Source organism: Choloepus didactylus, chromosome 22, assembly GCF_015220235.1.
Source record: "Choloepus didactylus isolate mChoDid1 chromosome 22, mChoDid1.pri, whole genome shotgun sequence".
Classification (NCBI taxonomy): Eukaryota; Metazoa; Chordata; class Mammalia; order Pilosa; family Megalonychidae; genus Choloepus; species Choloepus didactylus.
In genome coordinates, this window is record NC_051328.1 from 43,757,380 (window position 1) to 43,781,324 (window position 23,945).

A 23,945-nucleotide genomic window follows, 5' to 3' on the forward strand; every position below is an offset into this window, starting at 1 on the left:
GCTCAGTACAGACCCCCCGGGCCCCTCTGCAGTGTCCCTAACCAGGCCTGGGTCCCAGCTCCACAGGGAGCTCCGGCTCATTCTGTTTCCAGAGTCCTTGGAACCAGAGGGGCCCGTGGGGGGCACCGTGCACCCAGCCCCAGCCCCTTCCCTCCATCTGCTTTCTGTGTCTGTCTGTGTTTTCAAGGGCTCGAGTCTTTTAAATGAACGGAGTTTGAAAACGTATGGCTTTTTCTGTGGGGGCCCTGGGGGGCCAGGCAAGAGCACTGGGCTTCTGAACAGAAAAGATGGCCCCAAACCAGAGGGATGACGTCCCCGAGGCTGCCAGAGCCCCCCAGCTCCCTGGCCCCCCACGGCGGCCAAGTGCCCTCGGGCTCTCCAGGCTCTGTCCTCTGCAGGGAGCCGCCCCCTTCTCCCGGAGCCCCTGACCCCTTCCCAGGCGCACCCCAGCCAGGCCTGGCCTGGCTTACCACGGCGAGCCAGCACCCCCACACTCAGTGTGGGGGTCCGCCTCTGCCCCCCACTCCGAGGTCCAAGGGCAGCTGTGTCGGCACCATCCACTCCCAGACCCGTGGCCTGTAGGGCACTGGGGGTGCGGGACCCACATGGGGCAGAGCGGTCACCGGGGCGGTGGGGAGCCCCCAACCATGTGCATGGCCCAATCCCCCAGGAGCCCCAAGCCCCACCCTGCGATGCTCCCCCCACCTCCAAGCGCTCACAGCCCCCTCTCCCCACCCCTCTCACCCCGGGGCGCTGCGGACGGGAGCGTGGGGCGGTTAACGGACGAAGGTGGCCACCTGTGCTGCAGCCACAGGGTTGGCTGCCGGGAATGTCCAAGCTTAGCAGAAGGGAAAGCGGGGACAGAGCTGGAGAAGTGGGGTGCAAAGACAGGGTGTCCACGTGGGGGGTGCCCACAGCAGACCAGGAGGGGGGCTCTTCTGAAGATAACAGTCCCCTCCTGAAGAAAGAAACCAGCTGCACCTCAGGGCTGCGCCAACCACCCCCCTTTTACAGATGAAGAAACAGGCTGAGGGGGGCAGACCTCACCCAGCCACTGAGCCAGGACTAGGCTGTGGGGCCCCCGACACTGCCCACCCCAGCCCCCAAGCCTCCTGCCCCTGCCCTTGGCAGGTTCCCCCTGACCTGACCCGGCCTACCCACCCCCTTGCAGAGCCCCCCTCCTGCGGGGAGACCCCAGCCTTGTTGGGAGGGAGCCAGGTGGTCACGAGCAAGGCGAGGACAGATGGAGAAGAGGGGGAGCTACGAGGTCCAACTGCCCCAAGCCCCAGGGTTCAGGGCACCAGGAATTAGCTCACTTGAGACAGCCCCCTTGGGGGGGGGCTCACTCAGGTACCCCACTCCTTACACCCGAGTCTCTGACACGGACACGAGGCAGAAACCCCCAAAGCACCCGACCTTGGGAACAGCATGGTGACCCCCGAGCCTGGAGAGGAGGTGGCTCCCCTCCCCCTCCTGGGAGCTTACAGGTTGGGGGGCCCCAAGTCCCCGCCCGGCAGCACGGCCTCCTGCCCACAGTGCCAGGGGGGACAGATGGCGCCAGCACCTGCGGCCGCCCCGCAATCTGGAGAGAGCGGCAGCCCGCACCTGCGCACTGCGGGGAAACGGGGAAACGGGCGTGGAGAGCCGAGCCCACCCGCCCCGGGGAGGACTCGGGGGGCGCGGGGGACCCAGGCAGGGTCTGAGGCTGGTCAGGGATCCCTCTGCCTGTCTGGCAGGAAGCCACTGGGCCCAGGTCCCCCTTCCTGCCCTTCCTCCCTCCCTGGCCCCCTGCCCGGCACCCCTGCTGGTACTGCTCAGCCTGGGCTGTGTGTGAGGTGCACACATGCACACACACAGCTCACAAATGCAAGCACTTGCACAGACTCTTGCACTTACACACAGATTCACAATTTCACACTCATGCAATGTTCACCACACATGTGCACGTAGGCTCACATTCATAATCACACACGTTCACACACAAGCATGCACACACAACACACATACACTCACACTCAGTTTCACACACACTTACATGCTCAGTCTCATACACTCACAATCACTGTTACTTGCTCACACAACTCACAAGCACTGACATGCTCAGTACACACTCAGTTTCATGCACATGCTCACCACATACACACACTTGCACACTCACACGTACACAACTCATTCAAGATTGTGCATGCACACGTATGCATTCACACTCATGTACTTAGTCTCACACATGGTCACATACAGTCTTACACTCACACACAAAACTCCCACTCTCCCACTCTCACTCGTTCACACGCTTTCACACACACACACTTCCACGCACACCTGCTTGGGAACAGGCTGTGTGCAGTCCCCGTCGTGCTCTTCAGCCAGTGCTCGAAGGCTTGCGCGTGTGCAGGGCTTTCCAAACGCTGCTGCTGGGCCCGGAGGGGGCCGCCGGGGTGCTCCCTCACAGGTGACCTGCGCTCATCCCCTGGTGAGGTGCTTGCACCGAGAGGGCTGGGGCTGGGACCGCCGTGCCTTGCAGGAGCTGCTCCCTGTGGGGAGACCGAGAGGGCGCACTGATGTGGCGGCAACAGAGAGGTGGGCCCGCCCCAGGGACCACGGGTCTGCAGAGCGTGGGGGACAGGCTGCAGGCAGGAAACAAACTCAGAGAAGCTGGGTACATGTGACGGGAATGACGGGGCTCCCTTGGGGGACCCAGCTTGAAGCTTGTGCTGAGGAGGCAACACTTCGGGCGAAAGATCCAGCCTTTGGAAAGGTGGGCTTCCTGGGCAGGGCTCCCTGCGCTGCCTGGTGTTGGGGTCGGCCAGCACTTCTCCTTGGGAGTCATTACTGGGGAGGGGGCACGAACACAGGACAAGTCAGAGGCGAGGACCTTGGGGCACATGGAGTCCCTGTGGAGGTGTCGGCACGCCCACGTCAGGCAGGGGACCTGAGCCGAGGTACCAACCTGGAGTGGGGGGGGGGAGTCCTCAGCAAATCGATGGCATCTAAAGGCCAGGGGCCAGACAAGGACACCTGGGGAGAGAAGACGGGGAGGGGAGCCCCAGGACCAAGCCCTGGAGACCACCCAACGCACAACCAGGCTCCCATCTGAAGCTCACCTGCAGCAGCCCCTCATTCGCCACGGTCAGGACGGGATGCTGCTGGAAGGGATGAGCCCGGCGGGGGTGAACTTTCGTCTCCTCTCTGCCCACTTGTAGCCCTGACGGGGCCTGGGGGTGTGACGACACGCCAGGTGAGACAGCGGACGCAGGCCTCCACCCACAGGTCTGCCGGGGTGCAAGGAGCCAAGGCACAGGGCTCAGTCCTGGCTTCGCTGCTTCCCCGCCTAGCAGCCTTGGCGAGAAGGCCTTTATCGCTTGAGTTTTAGGTCCTCTTACGCAAAATGGAAAATGCCATTTCTCCTATCCCCTCGAGGGCGCTGAGAAAAGGCAAAGTGCTAGAAAGGCCTTTTTTTTTTGGCCCAGCTGCACTGTGGGGGGTGAAGCTGTTTTAAGGCCAGGCCTACCTTCCAGGGGCCGCAGGTGAGAGCTGGGGAGACCCACCCCCACCCCTGCTGGCCTGAGGACCCCTGGTCCACTTACTCTGTCCTCCCCACCCCATTGCCCCTCTGCAGCCAGTGAGGAACTGGGGGACAAGAAGCAGAGCAGGACCCCCCAGACTGGGCATCAGCAGGGAGAAAAACCCCTGCCCCTAGGGCTGCCACTCCAGGGGAAGACAGACAAGGAAAACGGCAGGTGAGATCCATGCTGGGAAGGGCCGAGCCGAGCTGCAGTTTTCAGTGGGGTGGGGAGAAGGTGCCTTTCCCAGAACCCTGGAGGGGCGGAGGGAGGGAAGAGCTTTCCTGGCAGAGGAGCAGCCAGTGCAAAGGCCCTGGGGCAGGCAAGGGCCAACGACAGGGACAGTGAGTGTGTGAGTGAACCCAACACCCCCCACCCCGCCCCTGCCTTACTGGGGAGTCTGCTGCAGCCGCCTCCACGGGCTTGCGTGGAAAAAGGTCGAGCCTCCTCCCTGCGTCACTTGACTTCTGGACGCTCCGCACGCGAGCTGTCACTCAGCCTCTGGCCCCGCCCGACACGCGCAAGTTCTCACTCGGCCACGCCCCCGGCACATTTACTCGGCCACGCCCCCGGCGCATTTGTGCTGTCGCTCAGGCCACCGCCCCGCCCCGCCCCTTCCCCGCCCACCCGGCCCACGCGCGGCCTCCAGGGCCCGCCCCCGGGGCACTTGTGCTGTCGCTCAGGCCGCCGCCCCGCCCCTTCCCCGCCCACCCGGCCCACGCGCTGCCTCCTGGGCCCGCCCCCGGCGCACTTGTGCTGTCGCTCAGGCCGCCGCCCCGCCCCTTCCCCGCCCACCCGGCCCACGCGCTGCCTCCTGGGCCCGCCCCCGGCGCACTTGTGCTGTCGCTCAGGCCGCCGCCCCGCCCCTGCCCCGCCCCTGCCCCGCCCACCCGGCCCACGCGCTGCCTCCAGGGCCCGCCCCCGGCGCACTTGTGCTGTCGCTCATCCCGCTTTTCGGGTCGCGACTAGGAGGCGCCGCGCTGCCCACTGAGCCCCGACACTCGCCCCATGGACGCCGCGCTCCTCCTCGCTCTCGGGCTGCTGGCCCAGGTAAGGCCTCGGCACCCCGTGGGGGGAGCCTGCCTCCCGGAGCCCTGAGGTGCGGCGCCCCAGGCTTCCCCCGGGACGCGGGTCCTGCGGCTGAGGGGTGCGCGGCGGCCGGGCTGCGGGGGTGGGGGCCGTGCTTTCCGGGAGTCTGGGTGCCGGCCGCTCCGTGCCCAGAGGGGTCCCAGGCGTGTGGGGGGCGGAGAGGTGGAGGGAGTTGGATGGGATCACCCAGAAGGGAGAGTCCAGCTGGGGCTCGCCTTAGGAGGGGCTCAGCAGAGCATCCTCATCCCGGCCAGGGGCTGGGGGAGAAGGGCACCCTGAGCAGGAGGGCTGGGACCACTTTTCGTGCACGGGGTCCTCTCCGGTGACTGCACTGGCACATGAACTGGTCAGTCCTGGGGGCGTCCGAGCCCCTTACCCCACCCCACCCTATGCCTGGACAGCAGGCAGGTGGCTGTGGGTCTGTGGGATGGCTGCGCTTGGGAACACCCAGGCCACACACTCACCACTACTCTGCCCGCTCCCCACATCCTCTCCAGCCCAGACAGCGGCTGGGTCTGTGTGTCCACCTGGAGCTCACCTGCAGCCAGCGTGGGCTGCATGGGGCCTGGACCCCACAAATCTCTCTGACGTGGAGGAAGGCCTTTGGAGCCCCCAGTCCCCCTTGTGGGTGCTGGCTGGCGGAGCCACGCTCTCACGCCCTGGGCTGACCAGGGGTGCAGGGTGGGGTCTCAGGGGGCCTGGGAAGCCAGGCTCACACCGCCAGAGTCCAGGGCCAGACAGCAGCTGGGGCCCACGTGGGTTCAGAGCTCGGCTCGGCTCCTTCCTCGCCTGCCAACAGGACGCCCTCGTGCTTGGCAGACGTGAGCACAAAGGGCTTAGCAAGTGCTCACGAGTCCTCGACTCCACGTGGCCTGCAGGGTGGTCGCCCTGGCCCAGCCACACCCTCAGGGGCTTCCTGAATCCCCTAATCCCCGTGGGCCTCCCGGGACAGGCTTGGGTTTCACCCCCTGGCTGCTGACCAGGTGCCGGGCAGCCCCCCACCCCTGCCCCCAGAGATTGCCGCCTGCCCTTGGGCTGCTCCCCCTTCTGCCTGGAGACCGGCCCCTCTGCAAGCCCTCGGCACACACGCCCCCACCTACACACGCTGGGGTTCCCCTCTGGAAGGTTCTGGGCCCCCCGTGTTGCCCACCTCACCCATTTGCTCTTAGGTCAGCACTTCCCCAGCAACCCCACTACGTGCATCCGGGGTCTACGCGTTGGTTAAAATGTTCCTCCTCTTCTTTCGGGGTTTGGGAGGATCTGCCTATCCGTGGCACCCCAAGTGGATTCTCCTTGGGGAAGAGGTTAGGCCCCTCTCGGATTTTCCTCCCTCTCCCCTCCCCCCGGGCTACTGCAGGGGCCCCCACCCCGGACAGCTGGAGGCAGGCCCAGGAGGGGTGGGGACCAGCCAGGGGGCCTCCCGAGGTCCTGCCCACAGCATGGCTGCGATTAGCTCTGCTGTGAGGGGAGGGTCTCCCGGGCTGCCAAATATGTCAGGGTCAGGACCCCGGCCCCTCTGCCACCCGGCTCAGCTTTCAGGCGGGTGGGCAAGGACGATGGCCTGGAGACGAGGCTCTGTCCCTCGCGCTGGGACACTGGACCCACCTTCTCTGGCCTGTCTGAATCTCGGGGGACTCACAGCATGTGTCCCCAGATCCGGCCCCTGTACCCCACCGCTGCCTGCATCCGTCCCCATAGCTGGTCCATACCCGGGACCCTCAAGAAGGAGCAGGGATGGGGCCTGTACACGGGCGTCAGTGAGGCGGTGCGTGTCCATGGAGGGGCATCGGGCGTGCGGGGGCACGGGGGCGGCGTGGGGCAGTCCCGGACCCCTAGGACACAGCCCCCGGCCCCGGCCAGCCGGTTTGAGGGTCACCGAGGCAGCAAAGGGGAGTGGTGCCCTGCTCCTGTGCTTTGTCCAGCGGGACCGGAGCCGCCCGGGAGGGGCTGGGGGTGCACAGAGCTCGCCCCCCCCCCCGTGGGAAGGTTTGTGTCCCCCAGCAAGGGGAGGAAACTGCTGCGCCCCCACCCCCAGGCCCACCCTGCGGCCCTGAAGCCTGTGGCAGCTGGACGGGGTGGGGCCCCCGAGCTGCCCGGGGCGTCCTCGGGGCCAGGCCGACAGCTGGTCCGTTCCTGGCATTCCCGCCACCTGCCAGCCTGTCCGGGGATCTGGAGGCCAGGATTCCAGCCCGGGGGCGGGGGGCTCAGGCCCAAGGAGCTTGGGGGGGTCCAGGCCAGGAGTGACCTGCCCCGGCCCCGTGTGACAGCGTCTCTGTTCAGGGTCGGTGACCTCGAGCTTCCCCCCCAGGCCCCTCGTAATGTCCGACCTGGCCCGGCCCCGTCAGAGCCCCCGGGGCCTCCCGGGCAAGGGTGAGAAGCGGGTGATTCCTGGGCCGGGGGGGTTGCAGTGCGGGGCTGAGGGCGTCCTGGGTGGCGGGCAGGAGGGAAGGCCTCGGTGTGCAGCTCCCGGCCGGCCTGGGGGCCACGGTTCCCGTGGGGGAGGGTCCGGAAGGAAGCGCGGCCGCAGGGCGGGGGCTCGGGGGCGGGCGGCTCCCTCTCGGCGGCCATCCTGGCCTCGGCCTCCTCTCCTGGGAACCGGGGTGTTTGTGAAGTGCCCTGAGGGGGGCGGTTTTGTGCGGCAGCCCCTGGCTGGTGGCCCGGGAGGGGCTTCGAGGATGTGCCTTCGAGAGCGTTGCACTGGCGCAGGGCGGCGGGCGGAGGGGCCTGCTGTCAGTGTACCCGTGTCCACCGTCCTGGGCACTGAGGGTCTGTCGAGGTGGCTTTGTCACAGGGCTGGAGGTCCCTGGCTCCCCGAGGTGGCACCAGGCCCCGCTTCCAGCCGGCCACGTCTTCTGGGGAAGGCAGGCGCAGGGGCGGGTGGAGGACAGGCCACGCCAACGCTCACCAAGAGCCGGATGTCCGTGGGGACCTGGCCGCCCATCTGGGCTGGGCCTGGAGACCTGGCCGAGGGCCTGTGGCTTTCTCTGACCTCGTGAACTTGAGCTGCGGACAGGCCAGGACCCAGGATTCTCAGGCGTGGCCACAGCCTCTCCTAGCCCCGCACCGAGCTGGGGGGTTTCTGGGGCACCGGTGAGATGGCGGCAGCTGTGGATGGGGGAGGGGGCCCAAGTTTGGCAGCAGCTGGACGGGACAAGGGCTTGACCACGTGGGTCTGCAGAGCTGGGGGTCCCCCCCGCTTAGCCCCTTCTGGCTGTGTGGCCTTCGGTGAACATCTTGGCCTCTCTGACCCTTGCTCAGCAGCCGTGAAGGGAGCCCGTGGGGATGAGGCCTGAGAGCAGGTCGCGCCCACACCGCGCACCCTGCCCACCCTGCCGATCAGCGCTGTGAAGAGCTTCCTCCCAGGCTGACGTGTCCCGCTTGGCAGCAACACACCCCTCGACCTGCAAGGCAGCTTGTGCTTTGCCCGGAAGTCTCTGCTGTGCCCGAGCATGGCCATCTGTCAGCAGGACGGGCCTCCCCGCAGGGGCTCTGGCCTGAGCTCTGAGCGCTGAGCCCTCGGATACCTGCGCGGGGCGGAGGGGGGGCCCTGGGGAGGCAGCCTGGGGTTCCCACCGGCCGAGCGTGTCAGGGTGGTCACCGGAGGCAGCAGCTTCTTTTGGGACATTACTGCCCCTTGTTGCGTTGTCAGCAGATGCGAACGCACAAGGCCCCTTGGGTGCCTGGCCTGGGGCGCAGCCGAGGGCAGGACCAAGCCCCTTCCCCAGGGGGTCTTGGACATCGGGACAAGGTGGCACAGGGAGGAGGGGGTAGAGGTGAGGCTGAGACTCGGGAGGCGCCTCCTGCTTCCCCACTCCCCAGCACGAGTCTCTCCCCAACCCCTGTCTCTCCCAGGTGCCGAGGCCCAGGAAGCTCCATGGGCAGCAGGACGCACTGCCCGCGGTTGGCACCAGGGGGCACGAGGCTGTTGATCCCAGTCCCGGGAGGGGTCCAGGGGCCAGGCTGGGCCCCCTGAACAGCCAGAGCCCCCCCACCCTGGCCCTCATGGCCTGGACAGCCGCCCTCGCTGCGTCCCCACAGGTCCGGTTTGCCCTCCCACCCTGACCATCCTCCCTGTTTTGTGCTTCATGGGGGTGCCTGGGGCTCGGGAGGGCGGCTGATCTGAGCGCAGCCCAAGCAGGGCTGGTGGGGTCCCCAGCTCCTGCCCCCTGCTCGGGGCCCTCAGGCACATCTGGGCAGGGCCAGCTCCGGCTGCAGGGAGAAGGGGGTCTGGTCTCCCGACTTTTGGATGGGCACAGAGCTGGGCGGAGACACCCACGTGGTTGGAGTTGAGGGGTCAGGGCAGTCCTCCGCCACCCCCACCCCAGATCTGAGCCCCCCACCCTCAGGGGCTCCCTAAGAGCAGAGGCACCAGCAGCTCCCTCTGGCGGCGTGGAGAGGGAGGCCGGGGGTCCTGGGCACGGGTGGCCCCGGGGGCAGCGCAGGGTCCGGGGGCTGAGCACGTGCGGGTGTTGGTCTCGGGGCCACCAGCGCCTCAGCAGGCAGGTGGGTCACAGACGCGTGCAGGGCACGTGCCCGCGGCAAAGACTGTAAACCTCCCGCACGCGTGTCCCCAGCCGGCGAACCGCGCACGGCCCGTTTGGTGCCTCGTCTTCCGTTCGTGCTGTGACGGGTGGGCGGGTGGCCTGAGGCGGCCCCTGAGCGCGGCCCGAGGGGTTCCCGGCGCGGGTCAGCCCTGCTCCGCGGGGCCCGGGTGCCGGCTGGGGCTCCGCGCCGTGTCCGTAAAGAGCAGCGCTCAGCAAACGGGGGGCCTCCCCGATCAGTTGATGAAAACGCTGTGGCCAGAGGCTCTCAGGAGCCGCCCCTCGTCTCCCCGGGAGATGGCGCGGGATTCGCAAATTCTGGGGTCCGTGGCTGTAGAAGCTGCACCCGCCATGCATGAGCTGAAGTCAGGACAGATGGACCCAGGGATTTGGGGTGCATCTGTGGGGCCAGTGCCCTTGCTGGGTGGTGGGTGGTCCCCTCTGGGCCTCAGTCTCCCCGTTGAAGAGGAGCTTCCCGGGGTCCCCAGCAGAGGGCTGCGAGTGGGGGGGGGGCTTGTTGAATCGCCCGCGGTTGGAGCAGCGGCAGGTGCTGTTGCCCCTTGACCTCAGCCCCCACACTCCAAACACCTGGGCCCCCGGGGAACTGCGGCCAAGCGTCCCCGCCAACTCCCCGGAATGGAGTGGGGGCCACACAGCAGCCACAGCCCCCTCCCGCCACTCTGCCGGCCCGGCCCCCAGGCAGTAGGGGTGCCCCCGCTGGCCTCCTGGGGTGGGCTCCCCCCTCCACGGGGAGAGAGGGAGGGAGCGTGTCCCAAGGGGCCCCAGTTTCCTGGAACTAAAGTGTTGGCGTGAGAATCGCACTTCGATGCCACAGCTCGAGCCTCTGGGAGAAAAACAGCACAAGGGGGAGGTGGGGGCTCTGGGCTGCGCCCCCATCCGCCCAGCTGCCCAGCACAGCCAGCCAAGCTCCTCCCCCTGGCTCAGGCCTGCGGGTCCCAGAACCCGGGGGCACAGCCCAGCCCTCGCACCCTCAGTCCCACAGGCCTGGAGCAGCCGAGGGAACGCCCCGCAGCCACGGCTGCGTCACCCCACAGCTCAGCCGCACGCGCCAACTGGGCCGCGTGTAGTCTGGGAAATTCCAGAGGCCCCACTTGCTCTGGCCGCTGGCCCTCCCTCCTACAAGGCGGGGCAGGGAAGGTGCAGGGGGTCTGCTGCAGGCGGCCCCCCATTGCGCAGTCCCTGCTGCTCCCCCACCCCGATAGCACCCCCACCCTGGCTCCTGGAAGCATTTGGGATGGGTCGGAGCGAACGTTCCAAAACTCTGCTTGCTGTGTGCCGGGTGCCCGCAGCCTCTGGCCGATCCGGCCGTGTGGGCAGGAGGCCCCTCCCCCAGGTGCCCGTGCGCCTGCCTGCCCCAGGGGGCTCCCCTCTCCACACAGGGGCTCCCGGGGCAGGGGCTGCAGTTGTGGGGATTTGGTCCCTGGCCGGCCACTGGACTCCTCGCCATGAGCCCATCCGTCCACAGCTCCACAGCTCTGCCCTCAGTGCCCCCTCACTTCCCAGCTCCCCAGCTCCTCTGCCCGGCTTCCCGGCAAAGTCCCGGCCTCTGGACACACCGAGTCTGGACTCAGGCAGCGAGGGGGTGCCCAGCTCTGGGGGTCTGAGAGGGTTACAGACCCTCCCCCACCTCCCTGGGGCTTCAGGGGCTCTGTTGGAGGCCGAGTGGCCGCGTGGAGCGGGGCTGGACTCCCGGCTCGGACATGGGCCAAGCCCAGGCCTGGTGCCCCCTCGCCCAGCGCCAGCCGCCAGCGACCAGGTTCTGGCTTCCTGTTGCAGGGCCTGGGCCTGTCTCTGGGGGTCCCCGGGTCCCCGAGTCCCAGCACCCTGTACCCCTGGCATCGGGCGCCTGGCTCGGGTCGCATGCGGAGAGCCTGGGTCATCCCCCCGATCAGCGTGTCCGAGAATTACAAGCGCATCCCCTACGCCCTGGTGCAGGTGAGGGTTGGCTAGGGGAGTGGGGGCGGGGGCACGGATGAGGGTGGGGGGGGCTGGAGTTGGGAGTGGGGGCAGGGCAGGGGGATGTGCAGAGCAGGAGCTGAGTTGTCTCCTTGTGTCCCTCAAAGAGCTGTGTGCTGAGGCTCCCTTGACCCCCCATTCCCACGTGCTTTCTGGGAGCTCCAGGCCCAGCTCACCCCAGCACACCAGGCTTTCCCATTCCGGGCTGATAGCAGGGCTCAGACCCGCCCCCGTTGGCTCCTGGGCCGCACCCACTGTGTGCTCCCTCCGCCCCCACATGTGCCCCCTGTGCACAAGCTCCCTCCATGCACACACTGCCCCCCACACATGCTTCCCCATGCACACGCCCTCCCCCCCGTGCACACCCTCCCCACTGTGCACAGACACACACCCTGTGCACACACCCCACCCCCATAACATTCTCCACAGTGCACACCCTACCCCTGTGCACACACATCTGTGCACACCACACCCATGCCCACACTCTCAGTGCACACGCTCCCCGGTGGACCCACAGATACAGGTTGAGCCTGGAATGTGCACTTGAGGCCTGTTGCCAGAGCCCAGGGGCCCAGTTGCACCCAGGCTGTGCCCGGGGAGGAGGCCTTGGGAGCCCCCACCCGGCACGGCTCCACTGGGGCCGTGGGTGCCTGGATCTTCTCTGCTCTCGGGGCTGCGGAGCCCCCCTACCGTCCCCCTGCCCGCTCCCCCACAGATCAAGTCCGACAAGCAGCCGCTGGGCAGCGTCATCTACAGCATCCAGGGCCCCGGCGTGGACGAGGAGCCTCGCGGCGTCTTCTCCATCGACAGGTTCACTGGAAAGGTCTCCCTGAACGCCATGCTGGACCGCGAGAAGACCGACCGCTTCAGGGTGGGTCCCTGCGGGGCTGAGGCCCTCCCCTCCCGGAAGGCGCTGAGGGCACGGGTTGGGGGCCTGGGACCTCCCCCCAAGGCAGCGGCACTCGGGTCTGGGTCCCTGTTAAAAGCTGCGCAGGGGAGGGCGGCGCGGACAGGGCAGTGGGGAGTGGCTTCCTGGGAGCTCGTTGCCGCCCCCCCCCGGGATGGTCCCCCAGGAGTCCTGGGCACCATAGCTGGGGACGGGGAGTCAGGAGGAACCCCAAATTGTTGTTGAATCAACTCGGCACCTGCCCTTTGAGTCTCAGGGTGGGACGGGCCCCAGGAAGGTGCCCGCGAGACCTGCCCCTTGGGGGCCTCAGGATTCTGGGGACCAAGGGGAGCCCCAGTGGGCAGAATGCCAGGAGGGGAGCGCACGGGAGCCAGAACCCCGCCCCCAGTCCCGCTGCACAGCCGTCTGCCCTCTTCTATGCCCTAAATCATCCTTCGGACTCAGAGAGGGCTCTTGATCCCATTTCAAAGAAAGAGATGAGTGTTTTCTTTTATCTGGATATTATATCATGCCCATTCTCCAAAAGAGTAGGAGGCAGTTTAATTTAAATTTTCATGTGTGCAGGGGAATTTAAAATAAACTTCAAGAGGAACCCAAACCATATAGAGAAAGGGAGAGATAGGGACCTGATGTGAGCAAATTACTTCAGTCAAGCACTGACTGAGCCTCCTGGCAGCCAAGGCAAGAGGGGAAGCCTGACAGTTGCCTTTGACACGGGCTGCCCCACCCAGTGCCGTTTCATACCTCAGCGTGTGGTTTCCAGCTGCAGCGGCGCTTGCCCTCGCTGCCCTTTTGCATGATCCTGACGGGAGCCACCAAAATTTGGGGACCCCCATGTCAGCCCTTCTCGCCCTCTGCCTGACCAGCTACGGGCCTTTGCCCTGGACCTGGGAGGGTCCACCCTGGAGGACCCCACGGACCTGGAGATCGTGGTTGTGGATCAGAACGACAACCGGCCCGTCTTCCGGGAGGAGGTGTTCACCGGGCGCGTGCTGGAGGGTGCTGCCCCAGGTGAGCTCGGCCAAGGGGCTCCATGTAGGTCAGACATTCGGGAATTTCCGAGGTCCTTTGCAGGACCCAACCCTAAGGAAATAGTCTTCAGGACGGAGAGAATTTCCAGAGGTCAACTCAAGCTGCTTTCGTGTCAACGTACATTTCAAATCAAAATATAAAGGTGGGTTTGTGGGGGGCAGCGCTCTGTCTGCTTTGGGTTCCTTGTTTTTGCTTGTGTGTGATTTGCGCTGGTTGCTTTGTAACGTGGCATTTTGACTGCAGGCGGCCACAGCCGACCCTCCCTCCCGAGTCGCCACAGGCACAGCCAGTGCCCCCGGCAGCCCCTGGGCGCAGCGTGTCCGAGTGGGGCCGCCGCTCCTTCCCGCGTCCCCGGCCGGCCCGGAGCCTCGGGAAGTTGGAAACCTCCTTGCACTCGTGCTTCTTACTCCATCCCGTTTTTTGTTTTTCAAGATAAATGACAATTCTTTTTCTTTTAACTTTTCTTTAGATGTAATTTCAGAGTCACGGAAAGGTTACGAGGAATTCCTGTACACACTTCACAGTGATTTCCTTGAGGTTTATCACATTTGCTTTAACCGTTTTTCTTCTTTTTCCCTTCCCCTCCCTGCTTTTCCCTCCTTCCTTTTTCTTGTCTCCTTCTCCCTCTCTCTTTTTTCCCTGGGTTCTGGTTGCAGACGTGATGCCTTTTTCTTTCTCATATCTTAGCCGTGGTGCAATGATGAGAGTCAGGGAACTAACGGTGACACGCGCTGCATCCTGTCCACAGCCTGTTTGAGCCGTGCAGTCAGCCTGACGAGGTCTTTTCTAGCAAAAGACAGTGCTGGGCCCTGCGCCGCCTGCGTCGTGGTGACCCCTTGGTCTCTTTCCACATGGCTCCCTCTCTCCTGCGTGGCCATCTCTCCGTGCACACGCACAGCTCCGAGGACCTGGCTGGCAGCCCGTGTCGGGGCTGTCTCTGGACCAGGTTCTGTTGACGGTTGGATCTCTTGATGATGTGTTCTGTCACTCTGTCTCTTGCTACTCGCTTTTCTGTCTGCGAAAGAACAGGAGCGACTGCGGGAAGTGGTTTCCGTGTCTGCCGGCCCTCAGTGTGCAGCGCGGATGGAGGGCACTCCCGGCGGTTTGGCTCCACCAAGCCGCACACAGCGGACCGTGGACACCCTGTTCTCCCAGCGGAGACTGCTGTGCTCGGCGCTCTGCCCGGGCCCCTCTCCTGCTCTAGCCTCAGCCCCAGGAGTCCCTGGGCTCAGCGTCTCAGGGGTGAAGCTTTTTCAGATTCATGCTCCTCCCTCCTGCTCAGGCGGGTCCAGGGGGCAGGCAGGCCTGTCCCCCCAAGAAGCACCCACCGTCACCGTGTACGTGCACAAGGCCCAGGGCTCCAACAGGCTCCTCCAGCTCCACCCCAAAACCTGGGCAGACCCCGCCTGCCAGAGCCAGGGGCACCCCCTTGGTCCCCTGAGTGGCAGCAAGAACTGCTGGGTGAGCCATGTTCTGCCTTGGAGAAGTCCCTAGGATTCCAGCTGTGTTCTTCTTGCCTGATCCTGTCGCGGCCACTCGTTCCACCCTTGCTCGGCAGGTGTGGAAGAAGGTGCATCGGTCTCCCCGGAGGCCGTGTCTCGGGCCTCGGCTGTCAGGTGGCCCCGAGGCCCCGTCTCTCTGATGAGCTCAGGAGATTGGAGGCTGGTGGCCGGTGCAGGCAGCGCTGCGGCCCCCGGAGCAGGACGGCCTCTTCCCCTGTGTCTGGAATAAGCTCTGTCTCTTTTTTGTGTTTGTTTTCACGGCACATTTTTTTCATCGTTCGGGCTTGTCATTTTGTAGATTGTCTCTCAGTTTGGGTTTGCTGATGAGATTCTGGCTTTGCCCTTTTGGAAGAAAACCACAAACGAGGCCGTTTGTCCCACTGCTGGATTTCACCTTTACACCTGCTCGAGGCGCTGGCTTTTCTGCTGTGGGGTCTCCGTGTTTCCCTTTGCAATGAATCGTTATCTTGTGGAAGATTCGTCGGGACTGTGTAAACATCCCATTACTCCTCAGACTTCCACCCACGAGTTCAAACACCCCTATCGACTCCTCCCTGAGTCAGGCCGTTTGATGGCTGCAGAATGGCGGTTTCCTGACTCCATCGTTCCTTCTCTCTAGTCAGCTGCCTTTCTGCTATACGGGGGGCGTTCCCTTCTCCTCTGCGTGTGTGTGCACGATGTGTTTCATTCATTTATATTTGTACGGGCTTGTGGAGTCACGCCATTCAATGGGTTATATTCTTTAGTATTGTTATTGTGATGCTCAGATAGTCCCAGATTTGGCCATTGGGGGTTCCCTCAGGCTGACTACTCACTCAGCCCTCTCAGTGGACAGAGCAAAGAAATACGCTTATGCACGTCCTTGCTCGCTCATGCACATCTGGATTTGTGTGTCCGTCTGTCCATGCTACCAGTGGTGGGGTCCCACGCTGCTCCGGGCCAATGCACAGGCTCCCTGTGGCCCCTACCCATCTGCTGCCCCTGCTCCAGTGGCGAGAACCTGGGCTCCCACTTACCTGCTCAACCCTGGAGCTGCACGGAGAGTTCTTTCCAAACCGCTGGCTCGTGCCTCTGTGAAGAGAGGCCTGCGGCCGAGAGGGGCTGCCTGGAGTCCTTGTCCTCCGTGTGAGGGTCCAGGGCTGCTCAGTAACCTGGTGGGCAGCACCCCACACCACCCTGCCCGGCCCGGGCCTTACGGTGTCTGCGAGGTGGGGCCGATGCACCCGTGTCCCAGGCCAGGAGGCAGCTGTGCCAGGGGCTCGTCCGGCTGGCCCCAGAGTTGTGTGCTTCCTGCTCCACCTTGCTGGTTTAGTTTCCCACAGCCTCAGGTGGTCAGGGGTAAGGCTCGCTCGGGCGGGTGTCCGGGGTGAGGCTCACGAGAGGAAAACATGAGCGGTGGGTGGAGGCTGCACGCTCCACCTGCCCTGCCCCGGCCTGACGTGAGGACGGGCGTGTGGCAGCCCGGGTCTCAGGCCTCCCTGAGCTGGGCCTCCCGTGCCGGGGAGGGGGCTTGGGTAGGTGCTGGAGGGGCACGGTGGGCCGGGGGCTGGGGCCCCCCTTCGAGGAGGACTTGGGGCCACGCGACCTTCTCCGGCCCGAGGACAGGGGTGCTGGCCTCTTAGTCCCTGTGTGGTGGGCTCTTGGGCGGTGGCCCAAGTCCGCGTGGCTCTCGCAGGACCCTGCATCTCTGACACGCCTGCTTCCCCCCCTCCCATGTGGCCCAAGCCAGGCCAAGGCCTGGGGTCCCGGGGTGGGGGTCGGCCCAGGGGCCCCCAGACCCGCCAAGCCTGTGCTCGGCCCCCGTTCATGCGTCCCCCTGTCCTTCCAGGCACCTACGTGACCCGGGCAGAGGCCACGGACGCCGATGACCCCGAAACGGACAACGCGGCGCTGCGGTACTCCATTGTGGCGCAGGGGGACCCCGAGCTCTTCAGCATCGACGAGCTCACAGGCGAGATCCGCACGGTGCAAGTGGGGCTGGACCGCGAGGTGAGGGCCGCCTGTCCACGCCGGCCATTCCTAGTTGCTCCCCCAGGCCTGGCCTTGCCCCCCGCAGACCCCTCCCTGCCTGTCCCCGGCCCCCGGCAGCCACTCAGGGGGCCTCCGACGGCTTCGGGAGGGTCCCTCCTGGCCTCCTCCGGCGTCTGGAGTTGGCCAACCCCCCTTGGCGTTCCTGGGCTCATGGCCCCGAGCGTCTGCCCCTGTCGTCCCACGGCCCTGCCCCGGGGGTCCCCCCTCTTTAGGACCCTGTCGTGTTGGACCAGGGCCTGCCCACCCAGCCTGGCCTTGTCTTAGCCTGATGACATCTGCAAGGTCCCTCTTTTCAAACAATGTCACCTTCACAGCACCCGGGGCCGGGTCTCGGACGTGTCTTTTTGGGGACAGAGTTCAACCATAACACCTGTTGTTGGCGTGAGCCCCCAAAATGCTGCAGAAGGCCCCAGATGCCCAGACGGCCCAGTCTGAGTCCGGTGTGGCTGTGTGCCGGGCACCCGTGACCTCAGCCTCGGTCCCGCTGAATGGGGTCCTTGGGGGTGTCTTCTTGGCCTTTCCAAGGCACCTCTCTCTCCCTGCTTGTCATGCTCTGGACTAACTGCCGTCTGTCTGACCATCTGTCCATCCTTCGTGTATCTCTGCCTCCTGTTGGGACCCCCGCTGCCCCTGCTGCCTGAGGATTCCTCTTGGAAAACCCTCCTGAGACCCAGGCCCAGCCTCGGTTTATCCACGGCCGCCCGGCGTGGAGCTCTGTCTGGTCACTTGCTGTGTTACGTGGTCCCTTCCATTTCTTTTGGTCTCTGCCACTAAATCGTGATCCCCAGGCACAGGGACTGGCTCCGAGTCAGGGGCGGACACTGTGCTGTGCCCGGGGTGGGCAATGGCCTCTCAGTGGCCAGGCTGCGTGGGTCTGCCCGGAGCTGGACGCAGGGCTCCCCCAGAGGGGCTGACCCCGCCTGCCCCCGGCCCTGTGTTTGGCCGCAGTGGCGCCCACCTGCGCCTTCCCACGCCCACGCCTGGCCCCCAGGTGGTCGCCGTGTACAACCTGACCCTGCAGGTGGCCGACATGTCTGGAGACGGCCTCACCGCCACAGCCTGTGCCCTCATCACCCTCGACGACATCAACGATCACGCACCTGAGTTCACCAGGGACGAGGTGTGGCCACCGCCCCCCACTCCTCGGCACCTGGGGGGCTGCGCTGCAGGAGGGGTGCCCACGGGTCCCAGGGAGACCCACAGGAGGGGGTTCCCAGTACCTGGGGCACACGGGCTCACCAGGGTTGCTAGGGTGTGGGGTGGGGGGTGATAAAGCAGATCCGAGAGCAGGTGGCGGAGAGGCTGCCCGGCGCGTTGGGAGGGTGGGGGGCGGTTTGGACGGCAGGGGCTTCCCTGCAGCATGGGGGCCCCGGGGGTGCTGAGAGAAGAGGGGGGCCGGGCCGAGGTCAGCGACCCTAGGCACCCAGGGCCTGTGGGGGCCCCCCACTCTGCAAGCCCTGCTGGTAACCAGGGCTGGGCTCCCCCCAGTTTTTCTTGGAGGCGGTGGAGGCCGTGAGCGGTGTGGACGTGGGCCGGCTCGAGGTGGAGGATGACGACCTGCCGGGCTCCCCCAACTGGGCGGCCAGGTTCTCCATCCTGGAGGGCGACCCCGACGGGCACTTCACAATCCGCACAGACCCCAAGACTAACGCAGGCATCCTGTCCGTGGCAAAGGTGAGTGGCACCCAGGCTCGCGCGGGGCCGCGACTCGGGCGGAGGGTGGGGGCAGCCGGGACCCCCATCTCCGCGTTGCCAGCACTGACCTGAGGAAAGGACTCAGGGTGCAGACCCTCGGGGGTGTGCTCAGGGGAGAGCAGGGCGAGGGCCGCAGCCCAGGGCTAGGCCGATTCTGCGTGTGACGATTCTGCATGTGACGCGCCACAGGAGGATGTAGCCTGTACGCCTCTGTCAGTGAGGGCTCTACCAGGGGGAGCGAGCCCACGGGAGACCGTGTGTGTGTGTGCATGTGTGTGCACGCACGCATGTGTAGTACGTATGTACAAACATACACAGACACGTGTACATATAAATAAATACATAAAGAGATTCATTGTGAGGAACTGGCTTAGCGATCGCTGGGGCTGTTTGGACATGTCTGAAACCCGTGGTGCAGGCCGCCGGCTGGGAGCGCAGGCAGGAGGGCCTCTTCTCCGGGAATCCTCGGTTCTGCCTGGGAGGCCTCCCTGTGAGGGACGAGGCCCAGAGTGGACCGTGTCCGGGGCTGACCCCGTCGACACGGCGCCTCTGCAGCCCACCCGGGTCAGCACCCCCCGGCCCGGCCACCTGGACATGTGAAACTGACATCACAGCACCCAGCACACACGTTTTGTGTGATGGATACCTGTTTTATTATTTTTGCATTGTTCTTTGTGCTTTTCCTTCCTGCAGACTTTTTATTTTTCAAGGATAAGAAGGGGAAGAAAGAGTGCAGGGTTCTCAGGACAGATCCAGGGAGCAGCCAGCCTGGGCCTTCCGGACCAGCACCCAGGGCCTGGCTGCCTCCGGGCTCCCCAGGATGGGAGTGGGTGCCCGCATCCCGGGCAGCCCCGTCAGCTCTGCTTCCTCCACAGCCCCTGGACCACGAGAGCCGCGAGCTCCACCGGCTCCGCGTGTCGGTGCAGAACATGGCTCCGCTGCATGCGGCTGCCCCCAGAGCCAGACGGGGCCAGGCCACGGTCAGCGTGCGGGTGCAGGACACCAACGAGGCCCCCGTGTTCCAGGAGAACCCGCTTCGGACCAGCGTGGCCGAGGGGACAGCCCCAGGGACCCCCGTGGCCACCTTCTCTGCCCGAGACCCTGACACGCAACAGCTACAGAGGCTCAGGTGGGGGGCGCTAAGGGCCCCATCTCACCCTCCCTTGCCCGGCCAGGCTGAAGTGCACATCTTGCCCCACACCCCAAGGGTCCCCATCTGTGCATGAGCCTGGGTAGTGGGGAGTGGCGCTGTCTGTCTGCAGGTGCTTTGGGGGTCTGGGGTCTCCAGCCCTGTGTGCACGTGTGAGTTGTTGGAGTGCCCTGGAGCCCTGGGGTAGCGCCGGGCCCCCTCCGGGAGGCACCAACTCGGCCAGTCTGTTCCCACCAGCCTGACGGCCTGACCTGTGTCTCCTGGTCTCCATGGCTGCCCCTGTCCCTCTTGGTTTCCTCACCGGTTGACTGAGATAGGAGCGCCAGCCAAGGGCTGCAGGGAGACCAGCCACAAGGGCTCACGAAAGGCACCAGGCCTGTTTCCGGTGGTTCCCCGGGTGGACTCAGGGCTGCCCTGTCCCCGTTCACTCCCTGCCCTGCCAACAGCTACTTCAAGGACTACGACCCCGAGGACTGGCTGCAGGTGGACGGGGCCACGGGCCGGATCCAGACCCAGCGTGTGCTCAGCCCATCCTCGCCCTTCCTCAAGGACGGCTGGTACCGGGCCATCATCCTGGCCAGCGACGACGGTGAGTGGCCACACCCCTGAGCTGGCTTCAGGGTGCCCAGCTGGGCCCAGAAAGGCCCTGCCCCGAGCGACGTCCCTGGGCTCCGAGCAGCGACTCCCGGGGGTGAGGGTGGCCGAGCCCAGCTGTGCGTGCGCCCGCAGCCTCCCCACCGCGCACGGCCACCGGCACCCTGTCCATCGAGATCCTGGAGGTCAACGACCACGCCCCGGTGCTGAGCCCGCCGGCTGGCAGCCTGTGCAGCGAGCCGGACCTGGGCGCCGGCCTCCTCCTGGGCGCCACCGACGAGGATCTGCCCCCCCACGGGGCCCCCTTCCACTTCCAGCTGAGCCCCGGCGTCCCAGCGCTGGCCCGGAACTGGAGCGTCAGCCGGGTTAACGGTGAGGCGGGGCCGGGGGGCCGGGGGGCCGGGGGGCCGCCTGCCCGGGCGCCGGTGCGGACGCAGAGGCCCCGGGCCGCGGCCTCCCGCCGACCGGCGCCCGCCCTCTGCAGGGAGCCACGCGCGGTTGCGGCCGCGGCAGCGGGTCGCGGAGGGTCTGCACGGCCTCAGCCTGCTGCTCCGGGACTCGGGACAGCCGCCCCAGCAGCGCCAGCAGCCCCTGAACGTGAGCGTCTGCCGCTGCGGCCAGGACGGCGCCTGCCTGCCGGGGAGCGCGGCGCGCCGGGCCGGGGGCGCGGGCCTCAGCCTGGGCGCGCTGGTCATCGCGCTGGCCAGTGGGGGCCTGCTGCTGCGTGAGTGCGCCCCGCCCCGGACACGCCCCGCGCCCCGGGCACGCCCCCACCCGGACACGCCCCCCGCCACAGACACGCCCCCCGCCCGGACACGCCCCCGCCGCAGACACGCCCCCACCCCGGCACGCCCCCGCCACAGACACGCCCCCCGCCCCGGACACGCCCCCGCCACAGACACGCCCCCCGCCACAGACACGCCCCCACCCGGGCACGCCCCCCCGCACTGGACACGCCCCCATCCCAGACACGCCCCCACCAGGACACGCCCCCGCCACGGACATGCCCCGCCCCCGCCACGGACACGCCCCCCGCCCGGACACGCCCCCGCCACAGACACGCCCCCACCCCGGCACGCCCCCTCCACAGACACGCCCCCACCCGGACACGCCCCTGCCACAGACACGCCCCCCGCCCGGACACGCCCCCACCCATGCACGCCCCCGCCAAGGACACGCCCCCACATGGGCACGCCCCCGCCCCAGACACGCCCCTGCCACAGACACGCCCCCTGGACACGCCCCCACCCGGGCACGCCCCCCGCCAAGACACGCCCCCACCCGGGCACGCCCCCGCCACAGAAACGGCCCCACCCGGGCACGCCCCCCACCCGGACACGCCCCCCGCCCCGGGCACGCCCCCACCCAGACACGCCCCCACCACAGACACGCCCATGCCCCGGGCACGCCCCCCGCCAAGACACGCCCCCACCCGGACACGCCCCCCACCCCGGACACGCCCCCTGCCCCGGACACGCCCCCACCCGGAGCAGGCCCCCGCCCCGGACACGCCCCCTCCAAGACACGCCCCCACCCGGGCACGCCCCCGCCACAGACACGCCCTCACCTGGGCATGCCCCCGTCACAGACACGCCCCCACCCTGGGCACGCCCCCCCGCCCAGGGCACGCCCCCCGCCCCGGGACCCCCAGGACCTGCCCCTCGCCCTGCCCCGTGCACGCCCCCCGGGTCCCCCCTCCCGCCCTGGGCACGCCCCCACCTCGGGCTGGCTCCCCCGCCCCGGTACCCTCCAGGACCTGCCCCTCCCCCCACCCCACTAGGGCACGCCCCCCGGGCCCCCCTCCCGCCCCGGGCACGCCCCTCGCCCTCGGATCCGCCCCCCCAACCCCCTCTGAGGCTCCCTCGGCCCCACCCAGCGCCTCCCCCTCTGTCCCCGCCCCTCCCCCTGGACCAGCCTCTTGCTTCCCGCCCCATCCAGTGCTCGTCCTCCTGGCTGCCCTCCTCGGGCGGTTTCGCCGGCGGCCTCTGGACAAGGCCTTGCTGCACGGGCTGCAGGACGACCCACGGGACAACGTTCTCGACTACCACGAGCAGGGGGGCGGGGAGGAGGACCAGGTGCGGGACGAGGGCCAGGTGCGGGGTGGGGAGGAGGAGCAGGTGCCGCTCAGGGCGTGTGGGTGCCCCAAGCTAGCCAGGAGCCCCAGTCGTCTCCTGGAGCCCGATTCAGGCTACCGGAGGAGACCTCACTCTGTGGTTCGGGGTCTGACTCCTCTCTGCTACCCCCAACCCCAGGATGCCTACGACATAAACCAGCTGCGCCACCCCACAGAGCTGACGGCCCTGGGGGTCCCTCTGGGGCGGCCACCACAGCGCCGTGACGCCCCGTATGGCCACATGCCCCCCCAGCCACCCCGAGTGCTGCCCAGCAGTCCGGCTGACATCGCCGACTTCATCAGCGAGGTAGGTGCTCTGGGGGCAGTGTGCACATGCTTACGTAGTCATGCACGCTCACGAGCTCACGTGCACACACACACCTCCCGGGAGCCCTGGGTGTGCCCGGCTGGGAAACAAGTCTCCGGCATGGTCCGTTGGTGGGGGGGGTAGGAGCAGGGCAGAGTGGTCTTGGGGCGGCCCCTGAGAACGGGAGGTTCCGTGAGGACATCAGGAGGGGCAGTGGCCAACAGGCCTGCAGGGGTACTGGCCCCGTGGGGGAGAGCGGACGGTGCCAGGGGCAAAGGGCTGGTGGAGGTGGGTGCGGGGCCTGCCCTCCGCAGGGCACTGATGCGGGGGACAGTTTGTCGCAGTTGGGGTGTGGCAAAGTCAGCCGGACACCACGGGTGGGCCTGGTCTGGGTCCTGGCGTCAGCCTTAGCTTCCGCAAGGAGTAAACACCAGTGAGTGGCGGCGCTGCCCTGTCCCCTCACAAAGCCACGAGCTTTTTCTGAATCCCCCCAAGTCCATGGGCTGCTCCGAGGTCTTCTCTCGCCGTATGCAGAATCGCGGTATCCGTGGTGGCCACTCTGGGCGCCCCCTGACTGGCTTCCCGCTGCTGGCACAGGACACCCCCAGAACAAGAGAAGGAAGTGCGGGGGCCGCGGAGCCTTTCAGGCTGGGGCGAGCTCGCAGCTTGGCCGTCTCACCAGGAGGGAAAGGGGGCGGTGAGCGGGAGCCCCCGACGGCACTGCTGCGGCATGTGCCGGCCACCATGAGTGACAGTGCCCCTGCTGACCTGGAGAAGGCCCTGCGGCCTCGCCCGGGGGCAGCTGCCTGGGTCTGGCCCAAGTGGCCACAGTGTGGGAGGACAGTGCAGGGCCAGCCCGGGCCCGACTCTCCGGGGCCTCTCCGCAGGGCCTGGAGGCTGCAGACGGTGACCCCAGCGTCCCACCCTATGACACGGCCCTCATCTACGACTACGAAGGGGACGGCTCCGTGGCAGGGACGCTGAGCTCCATTCTGTCCAGCCTGGGTGACGAAGACCAGGACTACGACTACCTCCAAGGATGGGGCCCCCGCTTCACCCGACTGGCGGACATGTACGGCCACTCCTGAGGGCGGCAGGCTGACGGGCCCTGGGGACAGCACCTGGCGGCAGCCCTCCCAGGCCCAGGCTGTGAGCCAAAGAGCTGGGGAGCACCATCTCCCAGCCACAGGCACACGTGACCCTGGGGCCCCTGCTGGACACCCAAGCACCAAAGGCACCCAGCCAGCCCCTGCGGGAACAGGCCTTGTACCCCTGGCTGGAGCCAGACCACATGCTGGGGTCAGTTCTTGGAACCGTGGAGACAGGGCAGCCAGAAAGAGGTGCCCGTCCGGCCTGCGTGGGGGCCACGGCCTTGAGGGCCAGCAGCCCCACTCTCAGCTGCTCGGGGCACGCCGCCCCACTCCCACCTCTGCCCCCCCCACCC

At 66.9% G+C, this 23,945-nt stretch overlaps 1 protein-coding gene across 1 annotated transcript; it reads left to right on the forward strand.

The window, feature by feature from the left end:
- Window positions 1-4,509: 4,509 nt before the first annotated feature.
- CDH15 (cadherin 15) lies at window positions 4,510-23,945 on the forward strand. Its single transcript, XM_037816132.1, has 14 exons — window positions 4,510-4,613; window positions 10,991-11,149; window positions 11,886-12,041; window positions 12,944-13,088; window positions 16,440-16,600; window positions 17,634-17,762; window positions 18,131-18,316; window positions 19,213-19,466; window positions 19,934-20,076; window positions 20,217-20,453; window positions 20,566-20,805; window positions 22,020-22,156; window positions 22,334-22,501; window positions 23,389-23,945. Exons 1-14 carry the CDS (start codon window positions 4,572-4,574, stop codon window positions 23,587-23,589), a joined length of 2,358 nt encoding a protein of 785 aa, XP_037672060.1. The 5' UTR covers window positions 4,510-4,571; the 3' UTR covers window positions 23,590-23,945.

Coding starts and splice junctions, on each gene's coding strand:
- CDH15 (XM_037816132.1), top strand. CDS start 4,572: ATGGACGCCGCGCTCCTCCTCGCTCTCGGGCTGCTGGCCCAG. Junction 16,601..17,633: donor AAGTGGGGCTGGACCGCGAG/GTGAGGGCCGCC, acceptor CCTGGCCCCCAG/GTGGTCGCCGTGTACAACCT. Junction 20,806..22,019: donor CAGTGGGGGCCTGCTGCTGC/GTGAGTGCGCCC, acceptor CGCCCCATCCAG/TGCTCGTCCTCCTGGCTGCC.